This window comes from Siphateles boraxobius, unplaced genomic scaffold (assembly GCF_051911475.1).
Source record: "Siphateles boraxobius isolate OS27281-9 unplaced genomic scaffold, OSU_SipBor_1 20, whole genome shotgun sequence".
Classification (NCBI taxonomy): Eukaryota; Metazoa; Chordata; class Actinopteri; order Cypriniformes; family Leuciscidae; genus Siphateles; species Siphateles boraxobius.
The window spans coordinates 6,717,034-6,740,978 of record NW_027508811.1 but is presented as its reverse complement, the minus strand read 5'-3'; the positions used below and the strand labels follow the sequence as shown (position 1 = coordinate 6,740,978).

Sequence of the window (23,945 nt, the reverse complement as noted above, 5' to 3'; positions counted from 1 at the left end):
ACGAATTAAGATATTTTTGATTAAATCTGAGAGCTGGATCACTTCTCCATAGGCTTCTAAGGGATTGAAACTTTTTCCCCGAAAAGTTAAAGACATCGTTAAAATAGTCCAAGTGACTACAGTGGCTCAATCTTAAGTTTATCAAAGACGAGAGTACTTTTTGTGCGCAAAAAAACAAAACAAATATAATGACTTTATTTCAACTACTCATTTCCTTCTCTTTGGGCCTCGAGTCAGTTCACTAGTGTAATAGCGTAAGATTGAGCCACTGTTGTCACTTGGACTATTTTAACGGTGTCTTTAAGTACTTTTCGGGGCTGGCAAGTTTCAATCCCTTAGAAGCCTTTGGAGGAGTGATCCAGCTCTCAGATTTAATCAAAAATATCTTAATTCGTGTTCCGAAGATGAAAGAAGGCCTTACGGGGTTGGAACAACATGAGGGTGAGTAAATACTGACAGAATTTTCATTTTGGGTGAACTATCCCTTTAACATGCAGGAGGAAGTGTACGGTGTGACTGTTATCAGGATCTGATTTCTATTTTCGTCCTTTAGCAAGAGCTTCCTCTGACACAGTTGGGCCTGCGATGCAGTAGTCTGTCAAGCCAGGACCTCGCTTGAGTTCTCCAGAATGAGCTCCTCCCCTGTTCCAGTCCCCGTGTCAGTCTCCCCTGCCCTGGCCGATCGAGGGGACTCTCCTAATCTCTTACCCCGTCTGTACACTTCCCCACTCGGCATGGACAACCAGACCATCTGCATTCCATCTCCGTATTTGGAAGCCTGTCAGGATTATTCACCACCGCACGGGGGAGAGTTCAACCATGGAGCTTTAACACTCTACAGCCCGGTGTCCGCCGCCGTGCTGGGGTACCCTCATCCCCCTGTGTCTGAAAGCCTGGTCCCGCTCAGTTCCACTGTCTTCTGGCCTTCCCACACCACACACTCTGCGCTGTCTCTGCACTGCCCACCTCCACTGGCCTACAGTGAAACATTCTCACACACTGCCTGGGAGGACGCTAAGACACACACGCTTAACCAGAGCAGGTGAGAATGTGTATTAAACCGTGCAGTGCGTGTGTTAAGCTAGCCACTAATAGCAGATATATTCCTTTCATCTCCAGGTGGCAGCTGTCAGAGGGATAGTTCAGTTGCCATAGAAACAATAACAACCCTGTGACCAAACAAAATGTTTTATTTTTATTATAGGTGCTTGCTACAGTATTTTAAATCATGCAACTTGTTGAGCAAACAATAAAACGGGTAAAAAGGCCCATAGATCAGTGGTTCTCAGCTGCTGGGTCAAGACCAGGGATGTGGTCACACAGCAGGTCTGTTCTGACAGGATCAACGACAGCAGGGAAGAAATTATTTTAAATGCAAATAATAAAATTCACCTTGCAACATTCTATAGTTTGATTAGCGAGATAAATATTAAGTTATCAGTTTGTGGTTGCAGGAACTAAATGCAGAAATTATTTTATTAAACACAAACTCAAAATAACAAAATACTTGTAAATTATGTAAATGTATTGTATTAGTATACTTAGCATTAAATAAATGTATTTAAAATACATTTTAATATATTTATTTTTCACTATTTTTCAACTAATCAGTGAAAAGAACATCAGGTGCAACAACTCAAACAATCAATGGAAAACCATGGAAACAAAGGGTGCTTCTCAAACAGTGAATCAATATATGGTGTACATGCATTTGAGCACTAGTAAGGTCACTGGCTCACTTCACATCCGGACACTGACTCTATTTCTGGTGATCACTATTCGTATTTATGAACAGCAGCAGAACTGATATATTTCTGACATTTATTTTTTAATGTTATTTAAAGTACATTATGATAAATACTTTGCTACATTTCAGCTGTAAATAATTATAAATGTTAGCTAGATTGTTCATTACCTGTCTAGTGATGTACAGTATGTTCAGTTGTGTACAAGTATTTTCAGGATTCTTTGAGGAATAGAAAGTTCCAAATAACAGCATTTATCTGAAATGGAAAGCGTTTGTAACATCATACACTACGGTTCAAAAGTTTTTGGTCAGTAAGAACTTTCTTTTTTGGAAGGAAATTAAATTTTAAAATATAATTCAAATAAAAACCAGCTATTTTAAATTGTAATAATATTTCACTATTACATTTCGTTTTGTATTTTTAATTAAATAAATGCAGCCTTGGTGAGCATAAGAGACTTTTTTTAAAACGGCAGTGTATGTATTGTATAGTACTATAATACTATATCGAGCACCTAGAGCAGATTAACTGCATAGAAATGTCATAACAATCACATAGCAACACACTTGCAACCACCCCGAAAGCACCACTCACATTCTTTTAAGAAATGTAAAAAAAAAAACTTCTTGTCCTCTTTTACTTTATCTGTACCTTCATCTTTTATAGTTCTGTCCTTACTCATGCAAAGCTGTTAGGGCAGCAAGTGGAAGGTGCTGATGGCTTGAATCCTTCTCCAGGCATTGTGGGTAAAGGAGACACGCACTTTTGTGCAGTGTGTCATGACTATGCCTCTGGGTATCACTATGGTGTCTGGTCATGTGAGGGGTGCAAGGCTTTCTTCAAAAGGAGCATTCAAGGTAATACTCATGGTCAAACCATTTAACGTGACAAATACATGCACTTCAGAAGTTTGGGTTTCTGAAATTCCATGGAAATGAATGGAAAGTGTCTTCCTTTTTTTGAGTTTTTTTCCCCCACGAATCCTCAAATACTGTACTTGTTCTGTACACAGATTTCTCCGGATATGTCAGGGTCAGTGCACTGTGTTCCTCCATAAGGACTTAAAACAAGTTTGTTATGACCTTTCAACCAATAGACGCTACTCAAAAGGCCTGATATGTTAAAAAAAAACATGAGAATTTTTTTTTAAAGGACAAGTACTCTTATCATGGATTATATTGACCAGGGAATAATTTTTTGCCTGGAATGAGTTTGTGATGTTCCTTCTAATATCACCAAGGATTTCTTCATTAAAAAAAGTTGTTTCGGAGAGGAATATTTGTATAATTTATATTTTACAAACATCAGAAAAAAATTAATTAATTTTTGAAGATTACATTTAACCTTGTTCAATTATTAGTGCTTTTATAGATTAACTTTTTATGACCGTTAGATTACGGCAATGGTCTATGTATATATGAAAAATTATGTTTATATGTTTGTATAAAAGTTTTATATAAAATATATATATATTTTTTTTACAATTATTTGTAAATCTTTTATATCAGTCAATATCCAATGTTACTTGGTACTGACATATTGCACATTCATAAAGCAAATAAAACAATGTGTAATTTAACATTTAAATTTTTTTTTTAAATGAATCATGCTAAAATATATAATTTATGTCAGCCCTAATGGTAATATTATCTTACACAATAGAGTGAGATGATATTAAAATGCTGAATTTAAGGTGTCCACTGTGGATTTGTAGTCCAGCTTCCCCCACAATAATGTGAGCTTGATTATCAAGTTTTTTTTTTTCTCCCAATATTCTTCAGGTCACAATGACTATATTTGTCCAGCCACCAACCAGTGCACCATTGACAAGAGCCGACGCAAGAGCTGCCAGGCCTGTCGACTCCGGAAGTGCTATGAAACAGGCATGATGAAATGTGGTATGCAGCTGCTTATCCCTTTTCTGTGTAGCCCCATACTTATTATATAGAAAGAAAGATATGATACTTTAAACATCCTTTTTTATTTGAAATTAAATCACAGTATAGAATTGAATTGGGTTGTGAATACAATTTCATGTTGATTTTTGTCTGGTGTTTAGACATGCATTATTTACCCATTTTTCTGCAAACAGATGTTAATAAAAATTTAACTCGCACTGTCGGCCTGGAAAATGTGAAGTGAATTGATGTCAGTGTGTGCATTGCATTTGTTAAATTGTTAAGTCTGAAAAGATGTTATAATAAGTTAGAATGATAATAAGTGTGCTGTGCTGAGTGTGCACTTTTGATGCATGTGTGTAATTGTGTGAACAGGTGTGAGGCGGGAGCGCTGCAGTTACCGTGGTGCTCGTCATCGTCGAAACCCCCAGATCAGAGACAGCCTGGGCGGGGCGTTAGGGGTCAGGGGTTGTTCCCAGCTTAATTTAGAAATTCCTCTCAATCCCACTGATCAACTCTTCCCTTCTGGAGGCAGAGCTGAGGGGTGTGTCCTGAGCTTCTCCCCTGAGCAGTTGGTGAACTGCATTCTAGAGGCGGAGCCTCCTCAGATTTGCCTGAAAGAGCCAGTGAAAAAGCCATACACTGAGGCCAGCATGATGATGTCACTCACCACGCTTGCTGACAAGGAACTAGTGCTCATGATCAGCTGGGCAAAGAAGATACCAGGTGTGTGTGTGTTTGTATAAATATATGACATTTATCTGATTTGTATGTTCTTAGGTCAGGGGTTCACAGCAGATTGAATTTCTTGTAATTTCTAAAAGGTTAAAGGGAGCTAATCATCATGAAATAGTTTAGCAGAATGTTGCTCTTATCTGTGCAATGAAAGCAGGGCTCCAGACTGCGACCAAATGGTCGCATTTTGCCACCAAAATGTGAGAGTGTGCGACTGAATTTTTTGGCTAATGTGTGGAGGGGGAGGGTCCTAGAGATAATTGAGCGCGCGTAAATGTCTGAGGGAAGGAGACGGAGAAAATTATCACAACCATCTATGTGCGTCTGATCAATGAGCAAGCGAACTATTGACTCGTTCTTCCGACCTGCGGCTAGTGTGCCAGTGCCAGAGGCTACAGTGTCGCAGTCGGATGGTGATTCAGACGTTTGTATTGCGAAAAAGGCCCGAACTCACCATTTTAGGGTAGACTGGCTGCTGACAGGAACTGTCATGCTGCAGAAATGACAAAAAGCTTCATAAACATCATAATTTTGTGTGTGTATCTGTATGTGCACTTACCTCAAGCATTTGAAGGGCAGCAGCTGTGTGTAGGAGTGTGTTCTGGAAGGCCTTTGTGTGTTTGTTTCTCCTCTCACAGGTTTCGTGGAGCTGACGCTTTCAGATCAGGTGCATCTATTGGAATGCTGCTGGCTGGATATTCTGATGTTGGGATTGATGTGGAGATCTGTGGATCATCCGGGGAAACTCATCTTCTCACCCGACCTTAAACTGAACAGGTAAAACCTCCTACTGACAAAGGAAAACGGCTCCTTCCACAGCACAAATGACACTGCCATCTGTGTAAACGTCAAACTTCCTTAAAACCAAGAATACATTCTGAGAGGATAATTTGGGAGGATTTACACTGCAGAGAGTTTTTAAAGTGCCCCTATTCTGCTATTTTAAAGTTTTCTAATGTTGTTTTGGAGCCTCCTACAACAGGTTTACATGCATTAAAGGTCAAAAAACTGTTTCATTTCCTCATAATATACATTTGCACATCACCACATTTTCAATGATTCTCAAACGACTCGTCAGATGAATCAATCTCTCTAAATCCCTCCTTTCTGTGAGATACTCTGCTCTGATTGGCCAGACGGCTCAGTGTGTTGTGATTGGTCTACCGCGTACAGCGCCCGCGTCAAAAACGCCAATTGTCATGACTACATCAGCTCTGCATGTCCTGAGGCTTACCGTAAACTAAACACAGTAATGAACAATGAGGTTGATTTTACCATATCAATCCGAGCCGAGTCCGATGATGAAACATTGGAAGAACTAGTTATTCAACCCGTACCTCCATCGCAAGGACGACTTGAGCAGGACGTTTCTCAGTGATACGCTACTTAGTTTGAGGTACATTTATGAGATGTTGCAACTAATTCCTCACCATCAGCATTAACAAGTGCATGTCCATCAACATCATTTTACTTGTACTAATTTATTTACAGAGTATTTTTCTAATATATTGCGGTGAACACGTGGAAACATTATCAATAACAGTGCATGTATGCAATGTATACATTAGCCGAACTCTTTTTGAATCCTGCATTGAACTCCGAGATTTGAGAAGCAGTCATAAGTAAAAATATAGCTGCAAGGAGCAATTATCGGGGCCAAGAGCAAAGAAGACAATAACACATGCCAACATGGCTGGGAGTGTCAGACCAACTGCAACACTGAGAAATTAAAGACATTTAAAGATGATTTTAGGCTAAATGGCTGAAAAATCATATTTACAGTAACTAAAAATATGATTTAATGGATTACCAAGACACATACCGAGTTTTGTAACTGTACACCAAAAATTTGTTATATTTATATAGCGCTTTTCTGGGTACTCAAAGCGCTTTAGATGGAAGGGGGAATCTCATCATGTACAAAATTCAAAAGGGGGGGGGGGGTGTACTCTGATACTCCGAAACGCAGCATGTAGCCTCAAGTCATGCTTGTGGTAACAGGTTCCAAGTTTGGTCTGAATACGATAAAGCGTTGCAGAGATATAGCCTTACGTCTGTTTTTGCAAGCGCTACATAAAATTAGTTTGCGCTATATTCAAGAACGGTTTGACGAATCAACTTGAATTCCATAACTTTTTGTCGCCATGGTCTGAAGATGATCTGATTAAATTTTTGTGAAAATCGGAGCAACCGTCTAAAACAAGTTCGAAAAAATAGGTTAAACATTTTTTTTCCAAATGGCGGAAGGATTTTCATGACAGAAAATAACGTCATATGATGCAATCGATTCGTCTTGAGCCTAGGAATCAGGGAGAATTTTGTTTCTAGCCCTTATGGTTCAAAAGTTATTAGCATAAACATGAGTGAAACTTTAGACAGTTGTTGGCGCTAGAGAGATTGAGTCTCCAAATTTTATGGTGACTGTTTAGACTGTCCTCTATTAGTGTGCCAAATTTCATAACTTTCCCGCAAGCGGTTCTATGGGCTGCCATAGACTTCCATACGGAAGAAGAAAAAAACGGAAGAAGTATAAGAACGCCAACGATTTCAAGTGGTGCCTCCGCACTTTCAGTACTTGGCCCCTGATTAAGGGAACACAGCAAAAGTTTAAGATTATACTGCTGTGAAATCGTGGTAAAAAGACTTTACCTTCACATTGTATGTTAATGTTTCGTCTTAACATCACAACGAAATGGCTTATGACTCGTTTGAAAAATTATTAATTTCATTGACTCAGAGTCGACTCTTACTTTTGAAAGACAATAACTTTATATACAGTGCACTTTCAGATTTAAAACTTTGCCGAATGTTTTCATTTACTTAGAGCTATGTTACACACTATATGGAAGGTCATTTTCAAAAATCCATATTAGGGGCCCTTTAAAATCTCATCATTATTACTGACTGTCCACAATGTGCCCATATCAGATCTGTGTTCCGGCAGCCTTTTTCCTGTTTATACCTACTTTGGTTGCTAATGCTATAGTGATCACAAAGCATTCAGCACTATGCCAAGTTACTTTTTTCTAACAACTGGAAGCAGAAATCTGACAGCATGAAAGGTGCTGACAAAGCTGGGAATATGATAGAGAAAAATGTGATTCAACCAGGGCTTAAAAAAGGAAAAAATAAATAAAACAGTTCAGTCCAAGCAGAATCAGTATTTTAATGTTTCTGTTCATGCTTTCCTTTTGTAACATTCTTGTTCTGAAAACCTTTGATTAGAAAATAACAGTTAATAATGTTATTTTTTATACAGTGGAGGAAATAATTTTTCAATCACCTGCTGATTTTGTAAGTTCATCCACTTAAAAAGAAATGAAGGGTCTATAATTTTTTAATGGTAGGTTTATTTTAACGGATAGAGAGAGAATATCAACCAAAAAATACAGAAAAAAACACATTCAGTGAGTAAAATACGTATTTGATCCCCAAGCAAAACATGCCTTAGTACTGTTGGAGAAACCTTTGTTGGCAAGCACAGAGGTAAGGCGTTTCTTGTAGTTGGTCACCAGGTTTGCCCACATCTTAGGAGGGATTTTGGTCCACTCCTCTTTACAGATACTCCCTAAATCTTTAAGGTTTCTTGGCTGTAGCTTGGCAATGGCAACTCAAAGTTTTTGCTCCTTCCACAGATTTTCTATAGATTAAGGTCTGGAGACTGGCTAGGCCACTCAAAGACTTTAATGTGCTGCTTCTTGAGCCACTCCTTTGTTGCCTTGGAGGTATGTTTTGGGTCATTGAAGATGGGTAGTGGATGGGGGGAGGACCTTGCGGCCTGCAGGATTTCAATCCATTGTGGCGTAGTGTGTTACCAATGGTTTGCTTGGTGACTCTGGTCCCAGCTGCCTTGAGATCATTAACAAGCTCCTCCCGTGTAGTTCTGGGCTGATCTCTCACCTTTCTCATGATCATCCTTACCTCATGAGGCGAGATCTTGCATGGAGCTGCAGACCGAGGGAGGTTGATTTTTCATTGAGTATTTCTTTCAATACCCGAATAATCAAATCAACAAGTCTCCTCCTCTTCAAACTTCTTTCTGATGGTCTTGTAGCCCATTCCAGCCCTTTGCAGGTCTACAATCTGGTCCCTGACGTTTGACAGCTCTTTGGTATTGCCCATGGTGGTGGAGAGATTGGAATGAAAGATACAGATTCTGTGGGCAATTGTCCACTGACATCAGGACATTTGGAGTACTTTCTTAAAGGGACTAATCTGTGTTCCAAATGGGCACTTAACCAATATGAAGGAGGCAGAATTCTTGCTGGTTGGTAGGGGATCAAATACTTATTTTACTCAAATCAAATGCTAATCAATTTACAACCTTTAAAAAATGTGGTGTTCTGGATTTTTTGGTTGATGTTCTGTGACCTTAAAGGGGTCATGAACTGGCTTTTTAAAAAAATATATATTGTTGTCTGAGGTCAACTTATGACGTTCGCTTGGTTTTTACATTCAAAAACATCTAAATGAATAAGTAATAGGCTATTTTCTACCCAAGTTTTGAGCCTAGCTCAAAAACGCTCGGTTTTTATGGGCGTCTCGCATTGAAGACTTGGAAATAAACGCCCACTGCTGTGAGTGGATAACAGTTTTGCATAATAATGAGTTTCAACTCACTCGTCAGTGCACGTGGGGGAAATTGTTTTGAAAACTTCCAATGTTGTAAAATGGCAACCGGAATGATTCGCCCATACATGTTCGACCCAGAGTCCGATCCCGAATCGCAGGACAATGAACCAACAACACCTCAAATACAACGGATACTTCAGCCTGTGACAGCGTGGTAAGTTATTGTTATTGTCCCTTGAGAAGATATACTAAAATTGTTTGCTGAAGTGTGAGGGGTGTACTCACTTTTGTGAGATACTGTATATTAGGGGTGCGCCGATCCGATACTCAGTATTAGTGTTACAAATATTATCTTAGATAAAGGTCTATAGTTTGGCATAAAAGGACTTTATCTTGCTGGAGTTTCACATGTAACTTTCTCCCCTTTGTGCTTTTGAACTTTTCAATGCTAATGACTCATCATTCTGCATACGGATGCGCATAAGCATTTTGTGCCACTCTGAATTGGAGCATTTCATATTACAATACTTGTATTGCGAAATACTTGCGAATACTTGCGAAATGGCAGTTTATTGATAGGCTTAGTTGTTGTCCTATCTGTCATATGTTGCTGCTTCATTGAAAAGCTGAGCTTAAAAATTTAAAATAAATGTCTTTTAATTATATAGTATATATTTTGTCCATATGTTGTTTTAAAAAGTTAGGAAAATTAATGTTTAAGTCAAGCTTGATGCCTTTCACAAAAGAATAATCACAGTCTCTTCCCCACAGTGAGGCATACAGATACAGTTTATTAGGTAATTCGGCACTGTTTTTTAAATTATTATTTTAGTATTGCATCGGTACTCTGTATCGGCCGATACTGAATCCCAGGTATCGGTAGTAGAGGCAAAAAAGGCGGATCGTGCCACCCCCACTGTATTAAACGACAGTAAAAACTGAGTGCCCACATAGCTTTAATAACCTTTGTAACCTGTAAGTTAATAAAGTGGGAGAAATCATCTCATATCTTACTTGATGGTAACATTTGAAAAACACTGGTGTTTAGTGGATTTATTCATCAACCTTCAGATAATCTGCTATTGTGTGTGTCCAGTGCACACAGTGTTTGTGTGTGCACACGCTGTTACGTGCATGAATGTTGTTGTTGAAGTTCATAAATTAAGAAAACTGAATGCAAAAAGATTTCACCCTCTGTGTTTCACTGCAAAATTTCTTAAAGTGGTGGTAAAGTATGATGTCACTTTTCTAACTTTAGTTAGTGTGAAATGTTGCTGTTTGAGCATAAACAACATCTGCAAAGTTACAATGCTCAAAGTTCAAAGCAAAGGGAGATATTTGCTTTTAAAGAAAAGGACTACAAAAAACGGCTGGTAGGGACTACACGACATTCCTCCCGGGTTTAGTGACATCAGCAACCCTAAAATGTACATAAACCCCGTCCCTGGGAACATGCAGTCCACCTTGAGAAGAGGAAAAGTTGTTGTATAAGAGTGTATTTGTGAGTCAGCTCAAACTTTAGCATCCTTCTTTTCACATGCAATAGAACAACAGTTCCTATACGAGCGATTTATTGATTAACATGACAGAATATCCTAATTGAAGATAGTTAACTCCACATCAGCAACATAAATTCATCAACTAACCATTTAGAGAAGTCCTGTTGCATTCTACATGTTGTCACTTCTTGAGTCTCTCCATCTTTGTCTGACTCTGTTTTAACATTAAAGGCAGAACAGTTTCTGTCATTTTAGTGTGTCTGCGTGAGGTAATCGCTCTGCCAACACACAAGAGCTCTTGAAACCCCGCCCTCTGCAGCAGCTCATTTGCATTTAAAGGGCCAGGCACAAAACGGTGTGTTTTTGCGAACCCTCAAAATGTGACAACTTTAACATGTTATATATAAAAATAGCTGTGGGGTATTTTGTGCGAAAACTTCACACACACTCTGGGGACATCAGAGATTTATTTTACATCTTGTGAAAATGCCATTTTACCACCCCTTTAATATCTCAAGTGGAAAACAAGACAAAAATAATGAGGAAGAAAATTATTTTTTGCAGTGTTTGTGTGGTTTGCAAGCATGTGTGTGCATGTTTATTCATTTGTGTCTCTGTGGAATTGAATATTCCTCTTCCTTGGTGATTATCTCTAGGGTCTTAACAAACCTTGGTGTGTTCTCATAACACAAGCTTAGTTTGTACTATTCATTTCTCACACACATTTGAGTGTGTGTGTATGAGAAAGTGTGAGACAACGTGTGCTTCCTTTGTCTTTTACCTGACACTCTAAGGTCGTCTGTATTCATTCAGTATAAGCTGCTGTTTGTTAAAGTGCCCCTATTTAGCGTTTTCGAATATTACCTTTTATGCTGTATGTTATATAGCTGTTTGTGAATGTAAGCTGTCTGCAAAGTTTTAAAGGGGATGTCTAATGCCATTTCATGCATTCTGACTTATTTACACTGTTAAAGAGTTGGATTCTCATAGTAAACATGGCCAAAGTTTCAATAACAGAGTATTTCCGAAAGTAAAGAATCAATTCTGAACTGCTGAAACATGTCTTCAGCATTTCCAATCTCACTTCCTGTTACAAATTTTCAAAATGCCAGTATATGGTCTCCATTTGCTGCCCGCGAACAGCGTCTACTTTGACCCGCACTAAAACACAGTAGCTGAGTTTGGCTCGTGTTGTTGAGAAGATGCTATTTTCAGTGCTGCGAATCCACTTTGCATACATTTCCAAAGGACGAGGACTCTCGCTGGAATTGACACAGAAAAAACGATACCATCATTAAACTGTAATGGGTGTTTTGTTTCTGACACACACTGTAAGCAGGTTTACCAATCACAACAGACTGGGCCATCTAACCAATCAAAGCAGAGACTTGTGGAAAGGAACGGTTTTAGAGTGACTGAATCTTCGAATGAACCATTTTTAGACACTTGAAATGAGGTGATGTGCAATGTATCATGGGAAAATTAGTGACCATCAGTTTGATCTTGGATGCCTGTAAACCTATTCTAGGAGACCTCAAAAACAAAATAGAGAAACTTAAAAATACCATAATAGGGGCATTCTAACTAGTTACAGTGGCCCTCATTTATCAAAAGTGCATACACCAAATTTCCAGCGTACACCTGGCGTACACCCAAAACCACGGTGACTTTGATATTTATCAATATGGACGTTGGCGTACGGCACGCTCAAATCCTACGCCAGGTCAGGAGGTGGTGTACATGTACGCACGTTTTGAGTTAGTGCGGAAATGCGCAGAAAAACAATTCCTAACACCACAAAACGCACTGACAAACTAAAAGATATGAGGAGCTCTTTTCCAAAACGCGATAAACACCATTTTTTAAAATAAATTTGTATTTTATTTCTATTAATAAACTAGTGTTGTGTCTGCAAAGATGAAATTGATGATCACCATCTCCGTAGTGAACGCGCTTATAGAGAGAGTAGCCTATTTCTTTTCGTTTATAATTGTTTCGTTTAAAGACATTTCAAGCTTTCTTTATAGATATATTTCTCATGTCTGTGAGGCATATACTGAGTTTCGGTTAATTTGTGATGAGATGCGCTCTAGTTCACGTGCAATGCAAGGGACCGCGTCCGCGCCTCCATGTCATGACTCATGATTATATTGTCTGCTATTTGCTTCTTATTTATTAAATCCAGGCAATTGGTTGATGAAAAAAATATTAAAATTAAGATACAATTTATACAAAACGAAATTCACTTTAAAGAAAGGCTTTCTACAAAACAAAACTTAATTAAGTGGCCAAAATCATGTCTGAGCATGTCTCCCGATATATTGCGCATCCTATCTTAGCCTATGTTCACTTTTCATAATCAACATAGATGGGGAAAAAATAACATTATTATTTTTTAACAAATATGAAACTAAATGCACTTAGTTAATGGCTACAACACGCCTAATAGTAGGCCTGAATATTGTTATCATTACTTTTTTCAAGTTCGGCACGAATTACTATTAGCCTAAATGTGTTAATAAATGATTTGAATGTATTTTTAACATTGTTGTATTTAAGGACTGTATTTGTGTGTTATTTTTAAATTATTTGTTTTATGTGGTGGACAATATTGGAACGTTATTTTATTTTTACTATTTAATTTATTTTACTATTTATTTTGTTTGGCTTTTATTTATTTCATGCAGTTGCACTTATTTAATTTATATTAATTTATAGTATGAGTCCCTGATTATATGTTGCATGTTCTCTTCTTGTTGTTTTTGTTGTTGTTTTTTTAGACAAAAAATTGATGGATTTATGGCGTTTTGAAAAAACAAAATACAATTAACTTTGAATTTATCATCAACAATATTGTTGTTTGATTTAATAATAATTTTTCATGATGGTGATGGTCTCGATCTCCAGAGAAGTGTCTCCTCTTTGCCGTCTTCCGTGTGTCCATGGCGTAAAATGAGGGTGTGGTGGAAGCGGATACTTGAATATATAGGGGCGTGTTATTCTAATGACGATCGTTTTCAGCCGCGGCATTTATCAAGGGCAGGTATTGCGTACACCTGGATTTCAAAGGTACGCACAGCTTCATAAATCAGGCGGTGAGAGGAGTGTAAGCCTAATCTTACGCCAACATATACGCCCGTTTCTACGCAAGAATGATAAATGAGGGCCAGTATCTTTGCTATCCTTTTCTATCCATTTATTTATTATTTATTTATTTATCTTCTGTTACTCGGTTACTCTCTTTTTGGTACACTGGTTTATAACAGTGAAAAAGTAGAAAAAGGATTCTATGTATGAATGAATTATGTATGTATGCATGTATGAAGTATGTATGTATGAACATACAAATAGTATGAAGTATGTGTGCATGTATGAAGTGTATGTATGTATGAACATACAAATAGTATGAACTACGTATGAACATTCAAAAAGTATGAAGTATGAATGTATGCATGTATGAACATACAAATAGTATGAAGTATGTAACATGTAATGCAATGAAATATTATATGTATTATATACTACAACACATTATCATGTTTTAGGGGGCAAATTTTTTTGGAGGCTCTCAAAAGTTTAAAATAGACTTGTATTTTCATGACATATTCAGTTTGGGATTGTGCACAGCGACGCCCTTTTCTGTGGCTCGGGAGTGATTAGTCACATCAGGTGATTGGCCTTTTCTCCTCTGTCAGTTTCAGACTCTCGTTCTCTCTACTTCTTTCAGGGGTGAATGGAATTGTGTTGAAGGCATCATGGAGATCTTTGACATGCTGCTAGCCACCACCTCCAGATTCAGAGAACTGAAGCTACAGAGGGAGGAGTACGTCTGCCTCAAAGCCATGATCCTTCTCAACTCCAGTATGACACTTCTCTGATTGTGTGTGTGCGTGTGTGTGTGAGCGTAAAATGCTATAAAACTAAATGCTACATATCTTGTTTTTTCTCTACATAATTGTAGGGCTATATAGTTAACTATAGTTAGCATGTTGTTCAATAACAGAAGCTTTTGATTTACACGACTAGTCTCTGGTCACCTGCCAATGCCGCCGCCTTGTATTTTAACCCTATAAAGCCTACTCCTATTTGATACATGAGTTGCTAAGGCCTCTAATTATCAGAGGTGTCAATTCCAGGGGTCAGAAAGTAAAAGTCCTGCCATATGTTTATTCCACCCATTAACTCAGCCAGCTGATTTCACTAATTAGTTCTATCTCCTGGCTGAAAAACTGTGCTAATTAGCAAATCCAGGGGATTGGAACAAAATACTGAGGAGGAATTTTACTTTCTGAACCTGGACTTGACACCTCTGCTAATTATCCAAATCATCCAAACATTGCTGAAAAACACAATCTTCTACATGTATTCTGTCTTGCAGGCATTTTAGTATAATTATAAAAAAGTCCACCTTCCATTTTTTGTAGATGTGTCTTTTTTCCTTGAAATCTTTACTGATTTTATAAAGTTAACGAAAATATTTCATTCCTATTGAAAAATTACTAACGATATAAAAATTTACTGGACTGAAGCAACTTAGGTCTACATGATTATCCATGCATACATTTTAACATGATTTAAAATGATGTATCAAATAAGTTGGAACATGATTGCATTGAATTATACATTTAGTCCCCACAATTAAAACTATAGAGCTTTGATCATGAAACTAATTTAAATATCATCTTATCAAGCCATATTTTGGAGATATAGGGTGATAACTTGCATACAAAGCTTATAATGTAAATCAATGAGATTTAGATAACGGATATTTATATGCAATCAGAATTTCATCTCTTCTTTTCAGCTTTATAACTACTGCAACAAATTGCATATTTTTGCTCAGTTTGGGCCTCTGTATAAAATTGAGGTTTTCACTATATCATAATATAGAAAAAAATAAATAAAGATTTTACTCAGATAATTTATGTGGTTCAGAATCAGATAACATAATATTTTAAGTTGATAGAAATTGAGTTAATATAATGAAGGAGACTGGTTTAATCAACAGGAACTCAAAATATTAAGGCATCCAGGCTATTAACTTCAAGTCAAACCAACAATTCATTTTTAGCGTACAAAAGGCTGATGCATCAAATATATAATTAAGAACATAAAATACATTACGTATTTATTTTGTCTATAGTAACAATCAACTGTTCCATAAAAAAAAGAAAACGATTGTTCTAAATATTACCACAAAATGTACTATTCTCTTTACCTGCATCAGATCTCATCCTGTTTTGTGCTAATGAACAGATAACTGTTCAAGCTTGTCACAGACTGCTGAAGGCGTGGAGAGTCGTGGGAAGGTTCTGAGGCTGCTGGACTCTGTGACTGACGCTCTGGTTTGGAGCATCTCCAGAACGGGCCTTTCCTCTCAGCAGCAGTCCATCCGGCTCGCCAATCTGCTGATGCTCCTCTCGCATATTCGACACCTCAGGTACCACTGCATGCTGTCGTGATCTCACAGAAACTTCCCTCTCATCCGTCACATTGCACTTCTTGATCATGCAGATAGTGGTCAACTGTTCTCTTCTCTTGTCGTCAATATAGCAACAAAGGAATCGAGCATCTGTCGAGCATGAAGAGAAAAAACGTGGTGCTGCTGTACGATCTTCTGCTGGAGATGCTGGACGCCAACACGTCCCAGAGCAGCCGGATGCTGGCGACACAGGCAGAAACCTCTCTCCGGCCGGACACACAGCAGACCCCAGAGATCCTCCACACATCCAGACCGCAGCCTGCACCGAGAGAGAGCGACCAGGAGACCCGGCACAGTCCACAGTGAGTGGATATATGCACATGTTGAATTATGTCTTTTTTGGTAATGCAGAAATCATAATTTGTGAAGAGTCCATCCAGAGAACATCAGTGCTTAATTCACCTAAAACCAGTAGTACTTAAGTAAAAGGATAATTCTTTACAGCTCGAATAACACAGTTTTATAGATTAAGTTCATGTAACTGCTTAAATACTGTATATACTCCCTTTCAAAAGTAAAAGATTTATTTTTTATGAAATAAATTAATACTTTCATTCAGCAAGGATGCATTAAATTGATAAAGTATATCACAATTTAAAAAAAAGATCTATTAAAAAAATGTTTTTTATTTGAATCTTCTGTTCATAAAATAATTCTGAAATATAATCATGTTTTCCACACAAATATTTAGCAGCACAACTGTTTTCAACACTGATAATAATAAGAAATGGTCACACTTTAGATTAGGGTTCAAATTTCACTATTAAATATGACTTTACTGCTTATTAATAGTTAGTAAGCTAGTTGTTAAGTTTAGGTTTTGGGTAAACAGCCAATATTCTAGTAATATGCATGCTAATAATCAACTAATTAATAGTGAGAATTGGACCTTAAAGTGTTACCGAAATGTTTCTTGAGCAGCAAATCAGGATATTAGAATGATTTCTGAAGGATCATGTGGCACTGAAGTTTGGAGTAATGATGATGAAAATTCAGCTTTGCCATCACAGGAATACATTTTAGGAATAAAAAAATTCTTAAAGACCCCAAACTTCCACTTCCAAGCACACCATTTTTTTTGTTTGGTTTACAAATGTAAATAGAGTGTAACTTGTGCTAAACCTCTAACAAGGTAACACCGATTTTGTGTCCGTCTCTCTAGCGCTGAAGAGACATTGCACTTTAGGACATTGGACCTGGACACAGACTGACAATCTTTCTTCTGAATGGTAATTGAATTTGGACCGTCCATACTTTTTTCAAGCCGGGATTCAAACCACACCTGGGAATAAGAACTCAAGGTGATCAATGACAACCTGAACCAAACAGGGCTTTCATATGGCGTTTAGTCCTACTTCAACACAATACAGTTCAAACTATATTGTTTCCTTTTATGCCATAATGTGAACCTGAAGAGAGATTCATCTCATCCAAACCAATCTCAATCTTGTTCAAGAAATCACAAATGAAATCTTTTTAAGGCTGTATCTGGTTCTGTGAAATGTGTTATTTCTGTGCCACAAATAGCAAGAAAACTCTTTTTTTTTTTTTAACTAGATTGAAACACTCCCCCTTTCTGCCATTGCTCAGCAACCAGGTAGCCCCACCCCAAACTCATGCCATTGGTTGAGCCAGTGTAATGTTGTCTCCTTCTGAACCATTTAAACAGGCTGCAGAAATTACACACTGCACATTTCAACATTTTGTTTGTCATCCAAGATCTCTGAGAGCCTCTGACTCAACACGACTGTTTCTCTGAAGACTGGCCAAGCTAAAGGAAATGGTACACACACTTTTAATAGTTTATGCATTTTGTACTCTGTGTCTGCATAAGTGGTTATTTGCTGTCCTGTGGTGCTTTCCGTGGTTTATAAAGTACTTGTCATTGACAGTAAATGTGACACTTATAAAAAACGTTTGCAGCTGTACTCTTAAAGCCCGGATTACACACACGAACAGGTGTATCATTCTGGAAAAATCTTTGTAATGACTTTTGTGATTTCCTGGTGCTACAAGTGTTAATGATGCATCCAGAAAAAAATGACTTGTGTAATCACAACCTGCACCTACATTTTCCTGAGAAAATGCAGTTGCGTTAAAGCTGGAGTGTATAATTTCTGCATGTCACCAAGTATTATTGCAAAAAGTAATTTTCTAACAGTTTTTTCCAAACACTCCCTCATCTGCCATTGGTTGGACAAACACAGTCTCAAACTCATGCCATTGGTGAGCCAATGTAACTGTACTGATCAGGTAGAGATGCTCAAACAGTGTTTTAACTCTTTCCCTACCTTTGACGGAATTTTCCGTGGACGTTATTATGCATCTTCTGAAAACGTAGAGTATCTCAGGAGCAGAAACAGTCATTTGCATGGTCAGATATTCAAACAACAAAATATGCTGGGGACCATGACATTGGTGAAAATTGTGAATTTTTTTACCGCTGGCAGGGAAAGAGTTAATAGCTCCACTGTTTACAGTTTTTGGGACGTTAACATAAACAGCTTATAGTTTTCTAGTTAAACTGAGGTAGCAGAAGGTATTTTAACATAAAATTAAACACTTCAGCTTTAAACAGGAAGAAATATACTTGATAACACAACACTAGGTTTCTAAAGGTAGCAAAATTAAATTCAGTTTTAATTCCAAAACTATACAGCTGCAAAATAAAAATTAAGTGAACACTTGCGCATATTTGTACTTGGTTTATTTGTAGTAAAATTGACTTCAAACTCAAAAGCACCAAAATCACATCTAACTTTATATGCCGTCAACCAGTGTTTGACACCAAAATACATTCATAATAAAGTAACTGTTTCTCTGTGATACATAGTTGTTTGTTTCTCATAGTCTATTTCAGTTGACTCAATGTAATCCACTATAACAAAATTAAAAACATCAAATGAACAGCATTTAATCAGCAAACATCTGAGACTTTGGCAGTTAATACAAGCAAAAGATTGACTAATGGCCTTTTCACCATATCACAACTGACATTCAACTATGAGGGTAAATAAACATAAAAGCCACATGCAATCAAGTGGATACATATGAAATGTTTTTCTATGGGACATTTTAGCAAAAATAAGACTATCTGGACACCAGTGTCTCCTGCCAGAGAAATTCTACCTATGAACATAGATATAATTTAGATCTCCAATGAGAATTTACCAATTATAATTTCAACAGTTTTGTATTATTCACACATGCACAATTGAAAACAACAAGCCACCAAATGTTAGACTGAATAAATTAAAAGACTATTACATTTGCACACACCCTGATGCCTCTTTAAGCAAAGAAATGGCAGTTAAAACAGCTACAAATAAAATATATTCTTCATTTCGCATATACACAGGGATTCTAGTTCAAAAATACAGGCCATCTATGAGTGAACAATAGGTTCAATTATCTCTCATTTACATTTAAAAAATAAATACATTTGTGTGAAGGAGCATTTTAATGTGTGCTGCTACATACTATACAGTTTGAAAACATTTAGAGTGCACCTTCAATGAGGGACCCTTGCCGTCAAAGTGTTCTCCAAGAATACAGGTTTCGGATTGCTTCAGAAAAATCCCTCTCCTTGAGCAACAGATTTAGGAACTAGAATTGATTGACCATTGAAACCCAAAACTCCAGAGCTACAGGTTCTGCAACAGGAGAGTTAACCCGGGAAGCGTGGACAACATCCCAACTGATGCCGTGTGTTAGTGAAGGGCTCATGTGGGCGGGGGTCCGTTGGTGTAGAGGAGCATGGGGTAAAAGGATCGGGCAAAGTTGTTGGAGAGAGTGCAGCTGTAGTCGTCCTCTGAGAGAGGCACCAGACACGCCACAACCAGCAGCAGCAGGAAGAGGATGTGGAGGGGGAAAGCTGCTCGCAGGACACGAAACAGGAACGGCCTCGCCGGGGACCAATCAGCCTTATCGGCCCTAAACAGTGGACAGTTACACAGTTAAACATTTTTACACCACCACCCAGAAGTCTGGGGTTAGCAATAGATTTAGTAAAGTAAAGACTTTTACATTGTTACAAATTTAGCAGGAATGGACATTTATTTATTTCCAATTCATCAAGAATCCTGAAAAACAAATTCATCATATTCAAACTTGAATATTGAACATATTCAAAAATATTACGCAGTAAAAAGAAATGTTTCTTGAGCAGCAAATCAGCATATTAGAATGATTTCTGAAGGATCATGTGACACTGAAGACTGGAGTAATGATGCTAAAAATTCAGCTTTGTCATCAGAATACATTTTTATTTATATATATATATATAGGAAACAGTTATTTTAAATCGTAATTATAATAATTAATACTTGTAATAATAATTGTAATCATTTAATAGTACTGTAATTTTGTTTAAATAAATGCAGCTTTGGTGAGAAAGTCATAAAAGACTTTTCAAAAATCCTAAGTTAGCGTATACATAGGGGTCCGTACATTCTTGATAGATAGTTAAAAAAAACATTTACGAAATTGAAATCTTTTGTAACATTATAAATGTCTTTACTGTCACTTGTGATTGATATAACATGTTCTTGTTAAATAAAAGTGTAAATTTCTATAAAATGTTTTTAAGAAAAAATCTTACCGACCACAAACTTTTGAAGGGTAATGTATATAAATTGTAACCTAAAATGTAGATACTGCTTTAAGAACATTCATAACTGTTAATGTTATTTGTCACCTACTCCTAAAACAACGTTGAAATGTGAGTTATAACTTTAGGGCTGTGAGGGTCAACACAAAGAGTACATGTTGGGGGGAGGGCACAGTTATGAAACTCTTTACCTGCATCTATTATGAATGCTGCTTTTGTGGATTGTTTTAAGAAACTTACGACATAGCGTTTAATGTATAATTTATTACTGTGTATTTCTAGATATGTGTTTTTGTTCTGTACATGTTGTAGTGCTCTGAGTTTGAGAAAGTTATTACAACTAAAATGTATTATTATTATGTTGAGAGGTGAAAGTGAGAAGAGAGCACTAGAAGTTCGGCAAGGTCACAAAAAGCACACGACAAACGCAGATGCATAGAAGTACTATAAGTGTGTACCTGACACTCGCGGGAGATCCCCGTGTAACATCCTGAACCTCTGGGACATCCTAGAGAGAGAGAGAGAAGAAAAACGAGTTCTCATAAAATCACACTTTTCAGAGATTTACTGCCAGAGTTAAAACCAAAGTTAGAAGGCGAAATAGATTCTCATGACCTACGGCTGCAATCATTACCTACTACATTTTTTACAATTTATCAACATTATTGTTATATAAAGAGCTTGTGAGGATTCAACCTTTCCTTCATCTTTTGAGACTGAGCTCATTGTACAAGATCACTTCAGACTAGGGCCGCACGATATTGGAGAAAAACTGACATAGGAAAGGAGAGTGTTTCTATACCTGGTGTTGTGTTGATGTTGTCCTGCCCACATTTGGACCCGACGAGTCCTGCAACAGAACAGCGGGGATCAAAACATCAGTGTGTGTGTGTGTGTGTGTGTGTGTGTGTGTGTGAGACTGAAACAGAGCCTGCAGAGAACGCTGTGTGTGAAACATACCAGTCTGCTCTGCAGTGTGTGCAGGTCGTGAGCGATCTGTCTGATCAGCAGCCGTAACTTGTTGCTGATGACGTGAACCTTCTCTTTGGCCTCCAGAGTGTCTTCTCGCTGGTCCTGTAGTAGGATCTGTGAGGAGATCTCCTGCAGGGAGTTCACGTCTCTCTCCCGAGACTGCAAGTCTTGCTGAACAGCCTGTGCACAGACAACAACTTATAGTTATTGCTATTATATGAAGATATGAATCAAGAAATTGAATCCCGCAATTAATCATGTTTTCATCAGGTTTATTATGTTTTGTGGGGAGATTTTCAGAAATTTTATAAGAATAGCAGATTCTGTCTGCGAACACACACAGTACTCTACCTTGAGTGCGTCTCGGTGCTCTTGCAAGATGTTGAGGTCTGTGTTTGTGTCATGGATGTTGACCATGTAGCGCTGGCTTTCTGCTTTAGCTAACCACAGCAGCAGAGAGTGAAGGGTCTCATGAAACTCCTGGGGAAAAAACCCAGCGGAATATGCAGATGAGTCTGTGTTTCTCACAGGTCTTCATTACATAAAGTGCCTGTGTGCTCAGTTTACTACAACACTATACCAGGGCATTTACAGGAAGTTACAGGAAGAAATGGCTCACAATTTTTAAATAAGTCCTGAGAATAACGTCTTGCACAGTAAATCAGGGTTATTATTAACTAAAACAATTAAAACATTTCTATTCATTTAAATAAAGCTAAATAAAATATAATAAAATATAAAAATGAACTAAACAAAAATATAAAATGTTGCCTTGGCAATAAACTGAAAAAAAGTCAATCAAAGCACTAAACTTATTAACTGGAAATAAATAAAACTAAAACTGAAATAAAAATAAATTAAAATGTAAATTGCAACAAAAAAAATAATACAATGACAAAAATAAAAATATAAAAGCTATAATACTTATAAAAACTACAATAACACAGGTGTAAATCTGACGAAAATCTCAAAACTGACTGAAAAGTTTTTCTTTTTTATAGAAATGACAGTTCAAGAGAAGTTATGATCTTGATACGACTCCCAGTCCCCAGTATGCCTATGCTGTGGTTTCGAGAACAATCCATGTTTAGCATTTCTGCAACCTTTAAAAAACATCCAAGCTGTGGTTTTGTATCCAGAGATAAAATCTTCACTACCACATGTAACAAGTGCAAATGTGTGATAGTGCACAGAAACGTTCTAACCAAATGCAACATGCAGTTGTTGCAGTTGCAAAACATTCAAGGTACATTGCTGTATTGTCTCAACTCTGTCTGTCAAACCATGCATCAGCGAGACTTTTAAAGCACATCCTGGTGGTTTTCCTCACCTGACACTCCATGAGTGCTTGATGCAGTCGGTGCTCCCAGCTGTCCAGGGCCGCACAGGCCTGTGCCCATTTCTGATTGGCTAACTGCAGATTCTCACGCAGTTCTCGTAGTTCAGTGCTGTCTCCGTGCTGGAAGCCCCGCCCACTGAGATTGACACCAATCATCACCGATTTGTAGCCGTTAAAAGTCCTCTGCATGTCCTAATGAAAAAAATGAAATTAACTTTTCTTATTAACATATACTGCCTTTTAAAAGTTTAGGGTCTTAAAGATTTTTTTATGGTTTTGAAAGAAGTCTCTCATGCATTTTATATTTATTAAAACAGTAATATTGTGAAAAAATATTTACAAATATTTTTTTACAAATATATTACAAATTGTAATTTATTCCTGTGATGGCAAAGCTGAATTTTCAAATAAAATATAATAAATTATAATAAAAAAATTAAATACATTTTCTTAATAAAAAACAAAACAACTGACTCCAAACTTTAAAACTGTAGTGTATATAATGAAAAAAATATGAAAAGAAAGGGGAACTCGGCAACTCGCTATTTCTTCGCTGATTTTCACTTTTGTTGTCGCAAGTTCTCTCAACGAGCTCCCCCTACAGCTGTGGGGCGTATATTTCACAACAATGTAGTAAAAAAAACCTCCTCCTCCTCCCCTTTTCTATCGCTGCTCATGTGCATTTGTTATTATCGGAACCGGCAAACTTTATCGTGTGGAGCTATGTCTACCGAGGTGGGTAATACATCATACACATTGAGGGCGGCGTGTGTGTTTATGTCGAATTGCCAAAAAGCAGTTTGTGTTTCTCGCTCGTTCTCGCTTCTCACGAGACTTCCTATTTCCAATTTACCGGGACATTAATCCTCATGTGCAAGGTTGGTTTTCCGCCTGGGAACTCTGGGGGGAGCAAGGGAAAATCACCATTCTCACCAGAACAGGTTATTAAACCATCCAAATGATTTCTAAACTAGGCTTGGGCGGTATCCAAATTTTGATACCGTCAAACCTCCTCCCTATTTTACCGGGGTATAGGTATTACCGTGACTAATTAAAAATTATGACATAAGGCTCAGACAGCGTCACCAAAC

The 23,945-nt window shown here is 37.5% G+C and overlaps 2 protein-coding genes across 21 annotated transcripts in view; one reads left to right on the top strand and one right to left on the bottom strand.

Moving 5' to 3' along the window:
* Nucleotides 1-18,760, top strand: part of esr2b (estrogen receptor 2b) — a 57,402-nt gene extending 38,642 nt beyond the window's left edge. For both annotated transcript variants that reach the window (XM_077236470.1, XM_077236471.1), the window contains exons 2-10: nt 554-1,042; nt 2,415-2,605; nt 3,530-3,646; nt 4,022-4,372; nt 5,020-5,158; nt 14,180-14,313; nt 15,709-15,892; nt 16,006-16,236; nt 17,097-18,760. In XM_077236470.1, coding sequence (XP_077092585.1) covers nt 630-1,042; nt 2,415-2,605; nt 3,530-3,646; nt 4,022-4,372; nt 5,020-5,158; nt 14,180-14,313; nt 15,709-15,892; nt 16,006-16,236; nt 17,097-17,145 — 1,809 coding nt within the window. In that variant the 5' untranslated portion in view covers nt 554-629 and the 3' untranslated portion in view covers nt 17,146-18,760. The remainder of the gene's footprint in view (nt 1-553; nt 1,043-2,414; nt 2,606-3,529; nt 3,647-4,021; nt 4,373-5,019; nt 5,159-14,179; nt 14,314-15,708; nt 15,893-16,005; nt 16,237-17,096) is intronic.
* syne2b (spectrin repeat containing, nuclear envelope 2b) overlaps nt 18,625-23,945 on the bottom strand; it is a 121,633-nt gene continuing 116,312 nt past the window's right edge. For all 19 annotated transcript variants that reach the window (XM_077236444.1, XM_077236449.1, XM_077236454.1 and 16 more), the window contains 6 exons: nt 22,846-23,046; nt 21,867-21,995; nt 21,504-21,695; nt 21,346-21,393; nt 21,002-21,051; nt 18,625-19,867 (listed from right to left, as the gene is read on the bottom strand). In XM_077236444.1, the coding sequence (XP_077092559.1) occupies nt 19,657-19,867; nt 21,002-21,051; nt 21,346-21,393; nt 21,504-21,695; nt 21,867-21,995; nt 22,846-23,046 (831 nt within the window). In that variant the 3' untranslated portion in view covers nt 18,625-19,656. The remainder of the gene's footprint in view (nt 19,868-21,001; nt 21,052-21,345; nt 21,394-21,503; nt 21,696-21,866; nt 21,996-22,845; nt 23,047-23,945) is intronic.